Raw genomic sequence first — 18,102 nt, 5'->3', positions numbered from 1 at the left:
CACTGCGCTTCGGAGGCTTCGCGTTGCTATCGTTGAAGCCAAGGAGCCTGCATTCACTCCATAAGACGCACACACACTTCCCCTTAATTTTTGGAGGGGAAAATGTGCGTCTTATAGAGCGAAAAATGGTAATTAGTATGTGGTGTATTGTGTGATATTATGTAGGAATGCTAACATGTGTCTGACAGTATGTTATTTCCGCAAAGAGGGGGACCCAATTTTTGTGTATAATTGCTATTATGCTCAATGTATAGTGTCTTATTGCCTACACCCCAATGGAGGATTCTCATGCATTTTAAGCTTTCAAATAGATCAGGCTATTGTGTAGTCCAGTATTTAGATTAGATGAATTTAAGTGGTTAAAATGAATGTTCTGCCAAAAATGCTATTCCTCTTTCAATCAGTCCCAGTAATTCTGAAAGATGCATGTTTCAAAAAATGGCAAGTTTAGTGGGGGGGGGGGGCAAAAGACCAAGGATAAAACACAAGGTACTTACAGACATAAAGGACAGAGGTGGTTTTGCCCTCCGAGATCTTTCATTATATTATGAAGCAGCATGCCTGGTATGGATTAGGGACTGGGTGAAGTTGGAAAAGCAAGAAGCATTAGAATTGGAAGGACATGACAAAAGATTTGGCTGGCACGCATATTTATGGCATGGGAAAGGGAAGGTACATGAAAGTTTTTATAACCATAAAATTAGGAAATCACTAATGAGCATATGGGAGAGATACAGTGGTACCCCAGGTTAAGTACTTAATTTATTCCGGAGGTCTGTTCTTAACCTGAAACTGTTCTCAACCTGAAGCACCACTTTAGCTAATGGGGCCTCCTGCTGCCGCTGCGCCGCAGGAGCCCGATTTCTGTTCTTATCCTGAAGCAAAGTTCTTAACCTGAAGCACTATTTCCGGGTTAGCGGAGTGTGTAACCTGAAGCGTATGTAACCCGAGGTACCACTGTATAAAGATATGTAAGAAGAGAAGACCCCTTGGTGGCTTTCGCCACATGAAGCCTTACTGCTCAAACCACTTGAAAAGAAAGGAAAGTGGCTTACGTATGCTGACTTTTTAAAGGATCAAGAAGGAAAATGGAACCGAAGAGATTACGAGGAAATAAAAGACCACTTTAACAGTTGGTTACGCTATCGGCAACAACATGAAATATACAAAGAAGAGAATAATAAAGGATTTAGCTACACGACATCTAGATTTCAAAAGGAAGTCGTAGAAGGGAAAGGGAAGTTGCTGAAAGGTGCATATAGTATTCTGCTAGAATGGGAAACAAAAGATAAAGAAGTGAAATCAGTCATGATTAAATGGGCACAAGATATAGGTCATTATTTAATGTTTGAAGATTGGGGAAGATTGTGGAAAACTGATTTAAAATTTAAAGACTGCTCTTTGCTGAAAGAAAATTACATGAAAATGATGTATAGATGGTATATATCACCAGTGCAGATAGGAAGAATGTATAAAACTGGCTCAAATATATGTTGGAAGAAGGGACTTTTTACCATATGTGGTGGGATTGTAATAAAATTAAAAAAATTCTGGGAAATGATATACAATGAGTTGAAGAAAATGTTCCAATTAACTTTTGTAAAAAAGCCTGAAGCATTATTGTTAGGGATTGTAGGAAAAGAAGAAGAAATGCACCTTGGGCTTCTTGCGTGCAGCAGAAAATAGGGCGTGTCCCCTACTACAGAACTGTAAGAAAGGTTCAGAGTGAAGGACGCAGATTTCCACGCTTCCACCCAAAACTGCTGGGGCAACCCTGTGTCAAAGAGCATGGCTTCGGTTGCCTCCTGCAGCGTTCTCTACCTGCATTCTGCAACTCCATTCTCCTGAGGAGAATTTGCTACATTCAACCTGTGGTGTATGCCTTTCTGGCAGAAGAAGTTCTGCAACACAGACCTGGTGAACTCTCCAACGCGATCTGATTGAAAGCTCTGACCCGCAGTGAGAACTGTAGTTCTACTGCCGTTATCCAGTCTTTCACCAAAGCAGCGGCCTCTCACTTGTGATTCAGAGAGAAAATCCACCCATTTCTGGAAGAATCATCCACCAGAGATAGCACAAATTTGGCCCCGCCCAGACTGGCAACTGGCATAGGGCCCCAAAGGTATGCAAGGACTAGCTCAAAAGGTTTTGTGGTTACCCTGCCAGACCTAGGATAAGAGCACCTCTGAACCTTAGCTTTCTTGAAGGCCCTGCATTCCAGGTATTTGTCACATACCTTCATCTTGCACCCCTCAGTGCACCCTGGGACCTTCTTCACGTACACCCAGTTGATATGTGACATTCTGTGGTGCCAAACGCCATGATGTCACCCATCATGAATGAACGTTACCACACTGTGCTTGTGCATCCTCAGTGGGACCATTACCTGCAATAGGCATTTCTAGCACAAACAGCCTGTCTTTGCACTCAACACTGACCAGTTGTCACCCACCTCTGGAAAAGGAACACACATTATTTTCAAAACACACTTTGAACCCATCATGGACAAGAGAGGAAACAGAAAGCAAACAGCACTGCATCTCTGGAACGACATAGGCCTAAATCTCTGCCTGTAAAAAAGAACATTAAACAGAGCCAGACATAGTTGGCGCTTGGAACCATCTGCAATCTTCCAGTTTTCACAGCCTTGCAGTTCCACAAAGAATCACTAGATGGCGATGGCATGAGATGGTGACTGGCCCCACCGTCAATCACCCAGCTCAGCCCGTGGCCCTGGTTGCAGTTTTTCACTGTTGCCATAGCAGCAGCCAAATGATGCTGTGACGACATGTCTCTGCCACTTCCCTTGGGACTTTTGCGAGGCTTCCCACACTTGGCAGCTCCTGTTATCTGGTTGCCACAGAAAACGGCCTTGGAGACATCCTGTCCCTCTACTGGACAATTCCGGACCAGGTGGAAGTCAGAGCCGCACCGGAAACGTCGGGAAGAAAAAGCTTTCACTGTTTCTTCACTTCTCCCTTCTCCCTTCACCCCCATTCTTGGGTGCAGCACAGCCTGGGCCTACTCTCCCTCCAGCTTTCTACCTGTAATGCCTATAATGGCAGCAACTTTTTAAAAAAGTAATATTTAGAGCCCGTAGTTCAATTTCCCAGCAGCTCCCTTTGCCCCGAAGAACACTTCTAGCATTTCAAATCCTCTACCTGTGGCATGGTTCAGGAGTGGGAAAAGTGACCTCTTCACACCGGAGGTCCATTTGGTATGGCCCTTTCCAGGTTTTTTCCTGCCCCTTGTGTTTGTCTTTCATTTGTTCTCCTATGTGTGTTGCCAGTAGAAGCCACAATTCTGTGGGTACTCTAGGTGGTGCAGAAAGTTGGCAGCTATTCCCTACACCCACAGGTCTAAGGATGGTTACAACATAAAAAACACCAAAAAAACACACAAAACACCACATTTTAAAAGGGCATTAAATGTCAATCAGCCAAAGGCCTGGTTAAAAAGTGTGGATTTGCCTGGCTCCTAAATCTGTATAATGGTTTTTCCAACCTTTGTATGGATTCTTTGATGGGAAGTGAGATTCTGCCTGTGACTGAAGCTCTTTCCACATTCCACACACTGATATGGTTCCTCCCCTGTATGAATTCTTTGATGTGAAGTGAGACTGCGGCTCTTACTGAAGCTCTTTCCACATTCCACACACTGATAGGGTTTTGCCCCTGTATGAATTCTTTGATGGGAAGTGAGATGGGAGCTCTGACTGAAGTTCTTTCCACATTTCACACACTGATAGGGTTTCTCCCCTGTATGAATTCTCTGATGCTTAGCGAGACTGGAGCTCTGAGTGAAGCTCTTTCCACATTCCACACACTCATGGGGTTTCTCGCCTGTATGAATTCTTTGATGGCGAGTGAGATCGCAGCTCTTCCTGAAGCTCTTTCCACATTCCACGCACTGATAGGGTTTCTCCCCTGTATGAATTCTTTGATGGGAAGTGAGAGAGGAGCTCTGACTGAAGCTCTTTCCACATTCCACACACTGATAGGGTTTCTCCCCTGTATGAACGCTTTGATGGGAAGTGAGATGGGAGCTCTTCCTGAAGCTCTTTCCACATTCCTCACACTGATAGGGTTTCTCCCCTATATGAATTATTTGATGGGAAGTGAGATTCTGACTGTGACTGAAGCTCTTTCCACATTCCACACATTGATATGGTTTCTCTCCTGTATGAATTCTTTGATGTGAAGTAAGACTGTGGCTGTGACTGAAGCTTTTTCCACATTCCACACACTGATATGGTTTCGCCCCTGTATGAATTCTTCGATGGGAAGTGAGAGAGGAGCTCTTCCTGAAGCTCTTTCCACATTCCACACACTGATAGGGTTTCTCCCCTGTATGAATTCTTTGATGGCAAGTGAGATTGGAGCTATCAGTGAAGCTCTTTCCACATTCCACACACTGATAGGGTTTCTCCCCTGTATGAATTCTCTGATGCTTAGTGAGACTGGAGCCCTCAGTGAAGCTCTTTCCACATTCCACACACTGATAGGGTTTCTCCCCTGTATGAATTCGCTTATGGGAAGTGAGATCGGAGCTCTGACTGAAGCTCTTTCCACATTCCACACACTGATAGGGTTTCTCCCCTGTATGAATTCTTCGATGGGAAGTGAGAGAGGAGCTCTTCCTGAAGCTCTTTCCACATTCCACACACTGATAGGGTTTCTCCCCTGTATGAATTCTTTGATGGCAAGTGAGATTGGAGCTATCAGTGAAGCTCTTTCCACATTCCACACACTGATAGGGTTTCTCCCCTGTATGAATTCGCTTATGGGAAGTGAGATCGGAGCTCTGACTGAAGCTCTTTCCACATTCCACACACTGATAGGGTTTCTCCCCTGTATGAATTCTTTGATGGGAAGTGAGAGAGGAGCTCTGACTGAAGCTCTTTCCAAATTCCATGCACTGATAGAGTTTCTTTCCAATGAGATTTTGTTGATGGGAAGTGGAATGGGAGCTCTGACTGCAGCTTTCTCCACCCTCCAAATTTTTGCGTGGCTTCTCCTCTCTGGGGATTTTTTCGTGGTCACCTTTGTTCTCGATTTCCGATTCATCACAATCTGCAATGGAAACAAAAAGAGATTAGAGCCTCAGGAACAAATGGAGAAGAACTGAAGGGAGTTTGGGGGGGGGGGTGTTTACTACCTGTGTTGTTTGTCATTAACCAACATATTTATTATGAGTTTCTGGAGATTTGTTGAATCTTGCTTTGTTTGATATACAGTAATGGTCAAAATTGTGGAAGCCTTTTGGATTAAAGTGTATTTCAGAGGTTTGATGGCTCAAAACTCTGCGTCTTTTGGAGTAATATTATAACATTATATATCAAGGGAAATATAATTTTATCAAGAATGCAATTCAACAAAGTTTGTTTAATTATCCGTATTCTATCAAACGTTATAGCCAAATAATCAGAAAAACGAAGCACAACTTGCTTAGGTTGACTTTTGTCAGTTTGTTATGTGATTGCTATCAAGTTGGTTGGGTTGTTATTGTTCTTTCATTTAGTGACATTGTAAGACATAATAAAAATATAGAAATGGCACAAAGAGTTGACTGGTCACCCAGAAAGCGATGTAAAATTGTACTATTAAGTGAACAAGGCAACAGTTATGAAGAAATTAGAAGTGAGATTGGGGAAAACATAACCAAAGCTTCCTTTCTATATTTTGGGAGAGGTATAAGGAGACTCAGTCACTATAAAATCAGACTGGTAAAGGCAGGAAAAGGTGCACAAAGGCAAGTGATGATCGAAGAATGGAGAGACTGTCCCTACATGACAGAAGAATATCATCTGGGTGTATACAAGATGACATGGTGCAATGTAATGTGAAGTTGATTGCAAGGACTCATCTAAAGGCTAGAATTCTAAGGAAAAAGTCATTGTTATCTCTCAAGCAAAGTTGAAAGACTAAACCCATGTTAACTGCACGGTGGAACAATGTGACAGTATTATTTCGAGCGATGAGACCCAAATCTCTTTGCTTGATTGTGATGGCATGAAATACGCGAGGAGAAGATTCAGAGAAGATTTACATCCTACTTGCCTTACACTGACCGTGAAACACCCAGATAGCGTGGTGATCTGGGGTTGTATGGCAGCAAAAGGTGTGGGTGGAATTTGCGTCATTAATGGGAAAGTAAATGCCCCCAAATACATAAATGAAATACTTTAGCCCAAACTGAAGCGTTCTGCAGCTGATCTTTTCGCAGATATTGAAGCATTTATATATATATTTATAAATATTTATTTATTTATTTATCTATTTATTTATTTATCTATCTATTTCAACAGGACTCAGCTCCATGTCATGTTGCTGCTGTGTGCAAATGGTGCTTTCAAGATAATCCTATTCCACTGCCGGAATGGCCTGGGAATAGCTCAAACTTTAACCCAATTGGAAATCTATGGGGCCGAATAAGAAACTTGTTAATCAAAGGCAACCCGGCAATAAAGCCCAATTAACAGAGGCAATAATTCAGTCTTGGTTTCCCATTATTACAGCTGCAGAACTAAAAACTTGGTTCACTTCAAAGGAAGGCTTTGTAAGGCCGTAATGAAAGCTAAAGGTTACCAATGGTTACCAAAGGTTTCACATTTTTTCTTTATGACTGCTGTTCTAATAAATACTCCTTCATAAAAGTCATTGCATTACATTCTTCACTAAATTATCTTTCCACTGCTTTTATGGTACTGCTTTTATGGTACTGCTTTTATGGTATTACTCCACACAAAAGTGGTGTTATGAGACATCAAACCTCAGAAATACACTTTTCACAAAAGATTTCCACAAGTTTGGCCACTAGTAGAAGTTGTTCATTTTAAAGTTAATGTTCTTTTTATATGGAATCAGATTATTGTTTTTTATGTTTCATGATTATATATGTGTTGGAAGCCGCCCAGAGTAGCTGGGGCAACCCAGCCAGATGGGCAGGGTAGAAATAAAAATTATTATTATTATTACTACAGTGGTACCTCGATTTAAGAACAGTTCTGTTCAGGAAAAGATTAAGTTTGTAAACCGAGGTACCACTGTATTACTATTGCTATCATCCTCATCCTCATCACTGCTACTACTACCTGAGATTCCATAAGCCTAGCTCTTCTCTGGGATGGATTTTGTTTGGCCCAGTCATGGCATCCCCTCCATCTCCATTGTCAGTCCTTGTTATGGCTTGTGAGACAACTCTGGCTAATTTCAGATTTATTGGTAAAACAACAAACTTGGACAGAGCTCCTCTACTCACCGTCCTTCCCACAAGATGAAGTTGCCCGGGCTGAGCTCCTCCCCCTTCCCCAGCACGGAAGCCCCCCCCTCTCTTCCAGTATCTTTAAATTTGGCAGAGAATGCTTCCTGCATTCCAGCGTCTGACTCACTCCTGTAGCTCTCACACAGCTGTCTGTCACTCTGTCTCTCTTTTTCTTCTCCCCTTTGTTCAGAGCTCAGATGACAGTTCCTCTCCCCCTCCTCTCTGCCTTCCGCTGCTAACTCTCCTCTCCCTAGGCCTGCTTCTTTTCTTGCTGGCAGCACCTAAGCTTCACTGCCAATCATCTCTTTGGTCAACCCAAGACTGACAGGAGCAAAAACAGAAACAGAAAACCTGAAGCTACTTATCTTTCCTAAAAATTATGAAGCTGACATTTTAGATGGCCTGTGAAGTTCAGACCAGTCCTATTGTGGTAGAAAAAGGAATCATTGGAGGAAATTGTTCAAAGAAAAAACTGTAATTTACTGTTTATTGTGGGGGTGTTATGGAGGCGCTGTTGAGCTTCGTGAAAATAAATGAGGTTGGGCCCATAGAGGTATTTTTTGAATTTCCAGGCAAATATGACGATCCCACAGGAGCCTTACCAAGAGAGGCTACGATCCCACAATTCTCCTCCATGACGTCCTTATGCAGAGTTCTTTGGTCAGGATCCAGCAACGCCCACTCCTCGTCCGTGAAACGAACAGCAACGTCTTCAAAGCACACTGGAGCCTAAAAGAAAAAGGGAAATGTCTTCCTCTGAGACAGCAGAAATATGATCTGCTACACAATGCTCTGTTGTTTCCTTCCAATGCGGTGTTGTTTCAATAGGATTGCTTTACTGCACATTTTAAATATGAATGCTTATTTTAGTCTGCATTTTAATTATGGGTGTTTATCTTTGTGCAAATAGGTGGTACTCCACCTTGTGTTGTCCAAGACATTCTGCCTATGAAAGCATTCCAGTTTTCCCAATGGAAGGATCCACTTTCTCCTCTCCTCCTGAGCTGTTCTGCAGAGTTCCCTCCCAATGCCCTAGAGCCAAATCCAAGGGGGTCATTGAGAGGGGAAGGAATGAGGGGCCGGCCCCTTGTTGTAGCGGATGGGGCTGGTTCGGTGAATCCAGGCCACTATTTGTTCTCATTTGTCCAGTGCTTAGAAGACTATTTTAGCATTCAAAGATCAATACAGAAATAAGATAAGCTTGTCTTGGATGGCCAACTGTCTTGGATGATCTAGCAGAGATTTCTGCAATGTACGGGATCTGCTGGCTCTGAGAGACAAGCAGGGAGGGTGGCTTCTGGCAAAAGGAGAGGGAGCCACCAGTGGCTCTTCCTTATCCTAACTCACCTCTGCCTCCCGACCTTCCTCTTCCACTCGCCTCCTTCCTCTTCTGCCACTGATTCTGCACTGCATTCTGCCACAGAGTCTCCCAGCTCACTAAGCCCTGTTCGCCCTTCAGCTTCTGACACCTCCTCTTCCCAGGCTTCTCCCTCTTCCCCCTCTGACCACCCATCCTTCTTCTACCTCCACTTCTTGGGCTCTCAGCCATCTTCCCTTCCTGGTTCCCCAGCTGTATCCTCCCACCATTCCTCTGTGCCCAACCAGTCCATGACATTGCTCCATCCCTCAGCCTCTGTCGCCACAAGGCAGCTTCCCCTGACCTGATCTGGTTCCACAGCTGCTGCTTCCCTTCTGCCCCCATGAAAAGACAGATCAGGAGGTCTTGCCGGCATCCTTCTGTCACCTGCAAGAGAAAAAACATAAACAGGACACAGGTGAAACAGGGCATCTCTAACTGCAGATGGGCCTTTGAGAAAGCCTTACCTACTGAGAGCATTTGGACGTTTGTGCCCATTTCATATGTTAGTTGTGCTGAAATACATCTCCCCTCCTCTGGACCTTTCTTCCCAACTGTCTCCCCCCAAAACAAGATGAAAAGAACCCTCAGATGACTTGGAAAACCAACAGAATGAGATCAAACTGAGAAAAACCACCTTCCTCCTTACCCAGTGGCCTCTCTCTGGTGACCAACGGAGGCCTCTCTGCCTCACAGGAATCCAAGTCCATTTCTGCAAAGAGATCCTGTCCCTGAAAAAGAAACAAGGATTCAAAACAGAGAATGGTGAGAAATATTAGACAGAGAATGAAAAAGACTTGAAGGGTGTGAGATGTCATTCCATAGATGCTTTCCCACAAAACGGATGGGCCATCAGCAGACCATTATGGGATGTTCTTTGTCCTGTTTGGAGCCCCTTGGGAGTATCCAGAGGAAAATCTCTCTCACCTGCTTTCTCTCCTCTGCCTGACTCAGGAGGAAACCTTCGGCCAGGGCCACCGCCTGGGAACTGGTCTCCGCTCCGCATTCCCTCACCCAGCTCTCCATCTCCGGGGGAAGCACAGCCAGGAACTGCTCCAAGATCACCAGGTCCAGCATCTTAGCTTTCGTGTGCCTTTCTGGCTTCAGCCACTGGTGGCAAAAGTGGTAGAGTTGACTGCAAACCTTTCGGGGTCCTTTGGCCTCCTGGCAGCAGAACTGCCTCAACTGCTGGCTCTGCACCTCTGAGCGGAGGGTGTCCTCCTCCCCCAGGATCTTCTGCACTGGGTTTTCCCAGAATCTCCCACTGCTCCCAGTTTGGCTGGCATGGCCTCTTCCTGTTCCAGGGCCAGCTGAATCTTGCTCATCCATTTGTGCTCTCAGGAAGCCTCTGAGAGATCAGAAGGAACCCTTTGGTCTTCTGACAAGTTCTGTCTGTCGTAATGAAAAGCTCTAGGAAATCCTACAAACCAAATACATTGTTCTGTTACAGAATTGTAGAACGGGAGGGGGGGTTGGTTCTTTGAGCAAGCATGGATGAGTCTTGCTGGGACCCAGGGCTGGACTGCACTGCATCCCAGACCATGAGCTATCTTTTGAGAAGAAAGTGGAGGAAGAGGAGAAGAAATACGTCTCTAGCCTTCTAGCAATGCAAAATGTGGAGGCAACTGAAGGGATTTCTGGGATGTTAATCAACCTGGTTTCTGCTGCCTTCCAGTCAATGCATGAAGTCAGAACAGACAGACAAGGGAATCGTTTGTATCTTGTGAAAAATGGATGCTTGTGCTGGACAGAAGTTAAGAAAGATTTAGAAATATGGTCAAATTTGAGACTTTCCTTGTTAGGTCGAATTGCTGTTATTAAGATGAATGTTTTGCCGAGAATGCTGTTTTTGTTCCAAACATTGCAGATTGTGGATAAAATGGACTGCTTCAAGAGGTGGCAGAAAGATATATCTAGATTTGTCTGGCAGGGCAAAAAGCCCAGAATAAAATTTAAGATATTAACTGATGCAAAAGAAAGAGGGGGGTTTGCCCTGCCAGACTTAAAACTGTATTATGAATCAGCGGCTTTTTGCTGGCTGAAAAACTGGCTACTTCTTGAGAACACAGACATTTTGGATCTTGAAGGGTTCAATAATAGGTTTGGTTGGCATGCATATATATGGTATGACAAGGTTAAAATTCATCAAGGATTCAAAAACCATATTGTTAGGAAAGCACTATATAATGTTTGGATTCGGTATAAAGATTTGTTGGAAAATAAAACCCCTAGGTGGCTGTCACCAATGGAAGCTAAGGAAGTGAAAACGCTCAATATGGAATCTAAATGGCCAAAATATTGGGAAATCATAGAACAGGAGGAGGGAAAAGTGAAACTACAGAGTTATGAGAAATTGAAGTCTAAAGTAAGAGACTGGCTTCACTATTACCAGATAAATGAAGTGTTTAAACAGGACAGGAAAATTGGCTTCCAGGTGGAGAGGTCAAAATTAGAAACAGAATTGTTAGAACCCAATACTAAGAATCTGTCAAGAATGTACAACTTGTTGTTGAAATGGAATACACAGGACGAGACGGTTAAATCAGTTATGATTAAATGGGCACAAGATATTGGTTATGACATTATGTTTGCTGACTGGGAACAGTTATGGACCACCGGTATAAAGTTTACGGCATGTAATGCCTTAAGAGAGAATATTATGAAAATGATTTATAGGTGGTACATGACTCCAGTCAAGCTTGCAAAAATTTATCACTTGCCTAATAATAAATGCTGGAAATGTAATGAAACTGAAGGTACCTTTTACCACCTTTGGTGGACGTGCCCAAGGATTAAGGTCTTCTGGGAAATGATTTATAATGAAATGAAAAAGGTGCTTAAATGCACATTTGTGAAGAAACCAGAGGCCTTTCTCCTGGGCATGGTGGGCCAATTGGTGTCAAGGAAAGATAGGACGTTCTTTATGTATGCTACAACAGCAGCAAGAGTTCTTTTAGCTAAGTATTGGAAGACATAAGAACTACCCACGCTGGAAGAGTGGCAGACGAAGGTGATAGACTATATGGGACTGGCCGAGATGACTGGCAGAATCCGCGACCAAGGGAAAGAGACGGTGGAAGAAGATTGGAAGAAATTTAAAGTTTATCTTAAGAACTGTTGTAAAATTAATGAGTGCTAAAATGTCATGGGTAATGTGAAACAAAATTGCAGTGATAAATAATTGGGTAAGAGAAAAAGGATTAAAGAAAGTGAATTATAAGTAATTGGAACTAGGGGTTGCTGAAAAAGTTTAAAATAGGGATGCAGAAAAGGGAGGTATGGGGAAGTCGTTGAAATAAGGTTTAAGAAAAAGAGGTTATGAAACTATACGTGTTTATATGTTTGTTTGTCTGTGTATTGTTAGTTGTATTGTGTTTTAATTTAAGTTGGAAAATTAATAAAAAATTATATAAAAAAAAAGAAAAATAGTGGGGGTCCTCAGGAGTTGCTCCCCACCCCCACTCCCCTGCTTCTGTCTCCTTTTCTTGCCCTGGGACTCTCTGCCGCTCTTCAGACAGACTCCTGGGGTGGGGTCCCTTTTTTTGCTCTGAGGGACAGGTATGTATCTGACCAACCCCCTAAGGGCCAAGTGGGGAGGGCCAAAAACATCTCCCTTGAAATTTAGGCAGGTACTTTATTATTACTTTATTATTATTATTCTGATAGCTTAACAAACACACAGCCATTGATGCCAAGGTCCCTGGACGGTCGGTGAGTAGCAGCGCCCATTTCCGGCTGCTTTGCCAGCAACAATCCCTTTGGGACAGAGAGGATGTGGTCCTGGGATGCCATGCTCTGGGTGCGAGGGGATTGCTGCAGTGGCCTCCGTGGGGAGCTGCCCTTGGAGACGACTGGGAAACTGGTCCGTAATGCAGCAGCCAGAATATGGGCTGGGATCCCTCTCTTTATTCCTCGCCTTTCTCTCCCACCTTTCCTTCCTCCCTCCCTCCACATGCGGTTTTCTTTGGGGGGGGGCTAGTCCACCTCCTCGTCCAGCTTTGGAAAACCATTTGCACATGTTTCCTCTGTTGTGCAATGAGGCTGAGCGATGTCACACAGAGTTAAAGTGCCAGGGACTCCTTTGTTTAAAGAAGGGATATTTTTTTCCGAAAGGGGGTGCGGAGGGCCAAATGAGTTTGGGATCCTCTGATCTCCAGGAAGGAGAGCGTGGCAGACCTGGCCCCTCCCTGATCAGGCCCCCCAGGCATCCTCCCCTGCTGCAGCCCTGGGACCCCCCCTCTCCCCACTGCACCCTCTGGGGGAGAGAGAGGAGACTCACCAGATCCCAGGAGGGGACAGCGAGGCAGCCCTTGCAGGAGAGACCCCAAAGCAAGGAAAGGACTGGGGAGGGAGGGGCCTTGGCTCTGGAGGACCTGGCCCTTTCTTGCTTCCTGGCCTCTCTAGGAAGGCAGCTCACTTCCCTTTAACCCTTGCCAAGCCGAGTCCCTCCAGCTCAGCCCTCTCTCGCTTGGCAGAACCTCAGATTTCTATTATTTTTAATGGATTAAGGGGGCAGCTGCCCCCCTGGCTATGCCAATGCCCAGATATCCTTTTGGGGGTGAGGCTCTTGGCTGGACTCTGAGCATCTCCCTCCCTTGGCCAGAAACCAGAGGAAGAGCTTGCAGGGAAAGGGGCTTTGCAGGAGGCAAGGAAGCTCCTCCTTGAATTCTGGAGTGGAGAGATAGGATGGGATCCCAGGGTCATCTAGTCCAACCCCCAGCAATGCAGGAATCTCAGTTAAAGCATCCATGGCAGATGGCCGCCCGATCTCTGCTTAGAAACCTCCAAGGAAGGAGAGTCCACCACCTCCCAAGGGAGACCTTTCCCTGCCCATCTGCTCTTAGATGTCCCTCAAGGCAGCGGGTCCTGAGTTCTAGCCCTGCTGAAACAATTGCACTGGCTGCCAAGGAGGAACCAAGCGAGGTTCAAAAGAAATAAACCCTATTCTCATCATAAATGAGTAATACTTTCTTATGCATGCTTTTATGCTAATATACAAAAGTATGCCATTTCCCTTTCCATAAATGCTTAATTGCTAATTCAATGGACTGAAAATGGATGGTTGCTGTTATTATGTTTAGGGAAGCTTTTAATATTGGATGGACTATTGTATTTTGATATTTTGTTGGAAGCTGCCCAGAGTGGCTGGGGAAATCCAGCCAGATGGGTGGGGTATAAATATATTATCATTATTATTATTAATTGATTAAATTGATCAGGTGAGTTTTCTCCTTTCAAAAGAGGCAGGTGGAATCTCCACGGTTGCTAATAGCATAATGTTGAAAGGCTAGTGAAATATGGGGAGCCCTAGAGCATCTGCTTGGCATGCAGAATGTCCCAGTCAGTGTAGACCAGGGGTCCTCAAACTATGTCCTCCACGGCCATTTCAGAACCCGCCAAGTGTCTGAGGCTGAAAGCATGTCACCGTCAGCTCAGTCAGTCCCCGCACTGCACTGAGGTAAACGCCACAGGCATGGTGGCGGCTCTACCAATGGAAGGCCAGGGGGTTTTGCCTGGGGATGGGGAAGTGTTGTCTTTTGGCTTGAAGGGCAAAGTTGAGGTTGGTGGAGGAAGGCAGACTTGGATCAATTCGGTTTCGTTACGTAGAGGTTTACTTTAAAGGTGGGAGAAGGAAGTATAGTCCTATTTTTGTGCATGGAGCAGCGGTATTTCCACTCATGTGGTTTACATGCTCTGAAAGCTGGGATCTGTTTTGATATTTAGATTTTTAAAGGGTGGAATGGAACCGGATATTGGCCACCTTGTTAGCCTGGGGCAGGGGTCAGCAACCTTTTTTCAGCCATGGGCCAGTCCACCGTCCCTCAGACCATGTAGGGGGCCAGACTATATTTTTTGGGGGGGGATGAACGAAGTCCTATGCCCCACAAATAACTCATCTAAAAACACATCACAGCTATCTGCCAACCACCCATTCCCACCACCCTTCTGAGTAATACCCCTCCCCACCTTCTCACTATATAGAAGGATCTGGCAACTTCTGTTTCAGTGTATCTGAAGAAGTGTGCATGCACACGAAAGCTCATACCAAGAACTAACTTAGTTGGTCTTTAAGGTGCTACTGGAAGGAAAAATTTTTTTTTCTCTCACCTTTTAAACATCAAGACTCTGTGCCCCAGGATTGAAGATATGTAAAAGATCACAATTGCCTCAAGATATGCAACTGATATTTAATTAGTATATGGTGTATTGTGTGATATTGTGTAGGAATGCTAACATGTGTCTGACAGTATGTTATTTCCACAAAGGGGGGGGACACCCAATTTTTGTGTATAATTGCTTTTATGTTCAATGTATAGTGTCTTATTACCTACAGCCCTATGGAGGATTCTCATGCATTTTAAGCTTTCAAATAGATTGGGCTATTGTGTAGTCCAGTATTTAGATTAGATCAATTTAAGTGGTTAAAATGAATGTTCTGCCAAAAATGCTATTCCTCTTTCAATCAGTCCCAGTAATTGTGAAAGATTTTTCAAAATGTTTCAAAAAATGGCAGAAATAAATTATCAGGTTTATGGGGGGGGGGGTTTCCACGGATATTTATGGCATAGGAAAGGGAAGGTATATAAAAAAAGTTTTTATAACCATATAATTAGGAAATCACTAATGAGCATATGGTAGAGATACACTGGTACCCCAGGTTAAGTACTTAATTCATTCCGGAGGTCCGTTCTTAACCTGAAACTGTTCTTAACCTGAAGCACCACTTTAGCTAATGGGGCCTCCTGCTGCCACCGCACCATTTCTGTTCTCATCCTGAAGAAAAAGTTCTTAACCTGAAGCACTATTTCTGGGTTAGCAGAGTGTGTAACCTGAAGCGTATGTAACCCGAGGTACTACTGTATAAAGATAGGTTAGAACAGAAGACCCCTTGGTGGCTTTCACCACATGAAGCTTTACTGCTCAAACCACTTGGATAGAAAGGAAAGTGGCTTACGTATGCTGACTTGTTAAAGGATCAAGAAGGAAAATGCAAACGAAGAGATTACAAGGAAATAGACCACTTTCAGAGTTGGTTACACTATCGGCAACTACATGAAACATACAAAGAAGACAATAAGAAAGGATTTAGCTACACGACATCTAGATTTCAAAAGGAAGTCGTAGAAGGGAAAGGGAAGTTGCTGAAAAGTGCATATAGTATTCTGCTAGAATGGGAAACAAAAGATGAAGAGGTGAAATCAGTCATGATTAAATGGGCACAAGATGTAGGTCATAATTTAATGTTTGAAGATTAGGGAAGATTGTGGAAAACTGATTTAAAATTTAAAGACTGCTCTTTGCTGAAAGAAAATTACATGAAAATGATGTATAGACACTATATATCACCAGTGCAGATAGGAAGAATGTATAAAACCAGCTCAAAGATATGTTGGAAATGTAAGAAAAAGGGACTTTTTACCATATGTGGTGGGATTGTAATAAAATAAAAAAATTCTGGGAAATGATATGCAATGAGTTGAAGAAAATGTTCCAATTAACTTTTGTAAAAAAGCCTGAAGCATTATTGTTAGGGATTGTAGGAAAAGAAGAAATGCACATTGGGCTTCTTGCCGTGCAGCAGAAAATAGGACGTGACCCCTACTACAGAACTGTAAGAAAGGTTCCGAGTGAAGGACACAGATTTCCACGCTTCCACCCAAAACTGCTGGGGCAACCCTGTGTCAAAGAGCATGGCTTCGGTTGCCTCCTGCAGCGTTCTCTCCCTGCATTCTGCAACTCCATTCTCCTGAGGAGAATTTGCTAGTCAACCTGTGGCGTATGCCTTTCTGGCAGAAGTTCTGCAACACAGACCTGGTGAACTCTCCACCGCAATCTGATTGAAAGCTCTTGACCTGCAGTGAGATCTGTAGATCTACTGCCATTATCCCGTCTTTCACCAAAGCAGCGGCCTCTCCCTTGTGCTTCAGAGAGAAAATCCACCCATTTCTGGAATAATCATCCACCAGAGATAACACAAATTTGGCCCCGCCCAGACTGGCAACTGGCATAGGGCCCCAAAGGTCTGCAAGGACTAGCTGAAAAGGTTTTGTGGTTACCCTGTCAGACCTAGGATAAGAGCTTTCTTGAAGGCCCTGCATTCCAGGTATTTGTCACATGCCTTCATCTTGCACCCTTCAGTGCACCCTGGAACCTTCTTCATGTACCCCAGTTGACATATGACATTCTCTGGTGCCAAATGCCATGATGGCACCCATCATGGATGGGAACCTTAGCACACTGTGCTTGTGCATCCTCAGTGGGACCTTTACCTGCAGTAGGCGTTTCTAGCACAAACAGCCTGTCTTTGCACTCAACACTGACCAGTTGTCACCCACCTCTGGAAATGGAATAAACATTATTTTCAAAACACACTTTGAATCCATCATGGACAAGAGAGGAAACAGAAAGCAAACAGCACTGCATCTCTGGAATGACATAGGCCTCAATCTCCGCCTGTAAAAAGGAACAATAAACAGAGCCAGACTTAGCGCTTGGAACCATCTGCAAGTGATACACTTCTTCCAGTTTTCACAGCCTTGCAGTTCCACAAAAAAACACTAGATGGCGATGGCATGAGGTGGTGACTGGCCCCACTGTCAATCACCCAGCTTAGCCCATGGCCCTGGTCGCAGTTTTTTCCATCTTTTTGCCTGTAATGCCTATAATGGCAGCAACTTTTTGAAAAAGTAATATTTTGAGCCCGTAGTTCAATTTCCCAGCAGCTCCCCTTGCCCACGAGAACACTTCTAGCATTTCAAATCCTCTATCTGTGGCATTGTTCAGCAGTGGGGAAAGTGACCTCTTCACACCGGATGTCTATTTGGTATGGCCCTTTCCAGGTTTTTCCCTGCCCCTTGTGTTTGTCTTTCATTTGTTCTCCTATGTGTGTTGCCAGTAGAAGCCACAATTCTGTGGGTACTCTAGGTGGTGCAGAAAGTTGGCAGCTATTCCCTACACCCACAGGTCTAAGGATGGTTACAACATAAAAAACACCAAAAAAACACACAAAACACCACATTTTAAAAGGGCATTAAATGTCAATCAGCCAAAGGCCTGGTTAAAAAGTGTGGATTTGCCTGGCTCCTAAATCTGTATAATGGTTTTTTCAACCTTTGTATGGATTCTTTGATGGGAAGTGAGATTCTGACTGTGACTGAAGCTCTTTCCACATTCCACGCACTGATATGGTTTCTCCCCTGTATGAATTCGCTTATGGGAAGTGAGACTGTGGCTGTTACTGAAGCTCTTTCCACATTCCACACACTGATAGGGTTTCGCTCCTGTATGAATTCTTTGATGGGAAGTGAGATCGGAGCTCTTCCTGAAGCTCTTTTCACATTTCACACACTGATAGGGTTTCTCCCCTGTATGAATTCTTTGATGGGAAGTGAGAGAGGAGCTATGAGTGAAGCTCTTTCCACATTCCACACACTGATAGGGTTTCTCCCCTGTATGAATTCGCTTATGGGAAGTGAGATCAG

General features: G+C 44.1%; 1 protein-coding gene and 2 long non-coding RNA genes across 3 annotated transcripts in view; 1 reads left to right on the top strand and 2 right to left on the bottom strand.

Moving 5' to 3' along the window:
* Positions 1 to 18,102, top strand: part of LOC310761005 — an 87,442-nt gene that overhangs the window by 22,975 nt on the left and 46,365 nt on the right. The gene's annotated exons all lie outside the window — the stretch shown is intronic.
* LOC310761026 lies at positions 454 to 16,694 on the bottom strand. Its single transcript, XR_014547198.1, has 2 exons — positions 15,479 to 16,694; positions 454 to 957 (listed from the first exon to the last, which is right to left on the bottom strand). It is a non-coding gene; the product is annotated as an uncharacterized lncRNA (long non-coding RNA).
* Positions 2,635 to 12,963, bottom strand: LOC310760810 (uncharacterized protein). Its single transcript, XM_083609988.1, has 5 exons — positions 12,900 to 12,963; positions 9,270 to 9,351; positions 8,925 to 9,007; positions 7,866 to 7,992; positions 2,635 to 5,072 (listed from the first exon to the last, which is right to left on the bottom strand). The coding sequence occupies exons 2-5, from the start codon at positions 9,328 to 9,330 to the stop codon at positions 3,478 to 3,480; spliced, it is 1,866 nt and encodes a 621-aa protein (XP_083466114.1). The 5' UTR covers positions 9,331 to 9,351; positions 12,900 to 12,963; the 3' UTR covers positions 2,635 to 3,477.

This window comes from Podarcis filfolensis, assembly GCF_964270895.1.
Source record: "Podarcis filfolensis genome assembly, chromosome: 4".
Classification (NCBI taxonomy): Eukaryota; Metazoa; Chordata; class Lepidosauria; order Squamata; family Lacertidae; genus Podarcis; species Podarcis filfolensis.
The sequence above is the reverse complement of the archived record's forward strand: the minus strand, read 5'-3'. Positions and strand labels throughout refer to the sequence as shown.

Bases quoted from the DNA above. Each gene is read 5' to 3' on its own strand.
- LOC310760810 (XM_083609988.1), bottom strand. From the start codon at position 9,330: ATGGACTTGGATTCCTGTGAGGCAGAGAGGCCTCCGTTGGTCACCAGA. The intron at 7,993-8,924 runs GTCAGGGGAAGC...TTTTTCTTTTAG, and splicing joins CAGCTGTGGAACCAGATCAG to GCTCCAGTGTGCTTTGAAGA. The intron at 5,073-7,865 runs GTAAGGCTCCTG...TTTCCATTGCAG, and splicing joins TGGGATCGTAGCCTCTCTTG to ATTGTGATGAATCGGAAATC.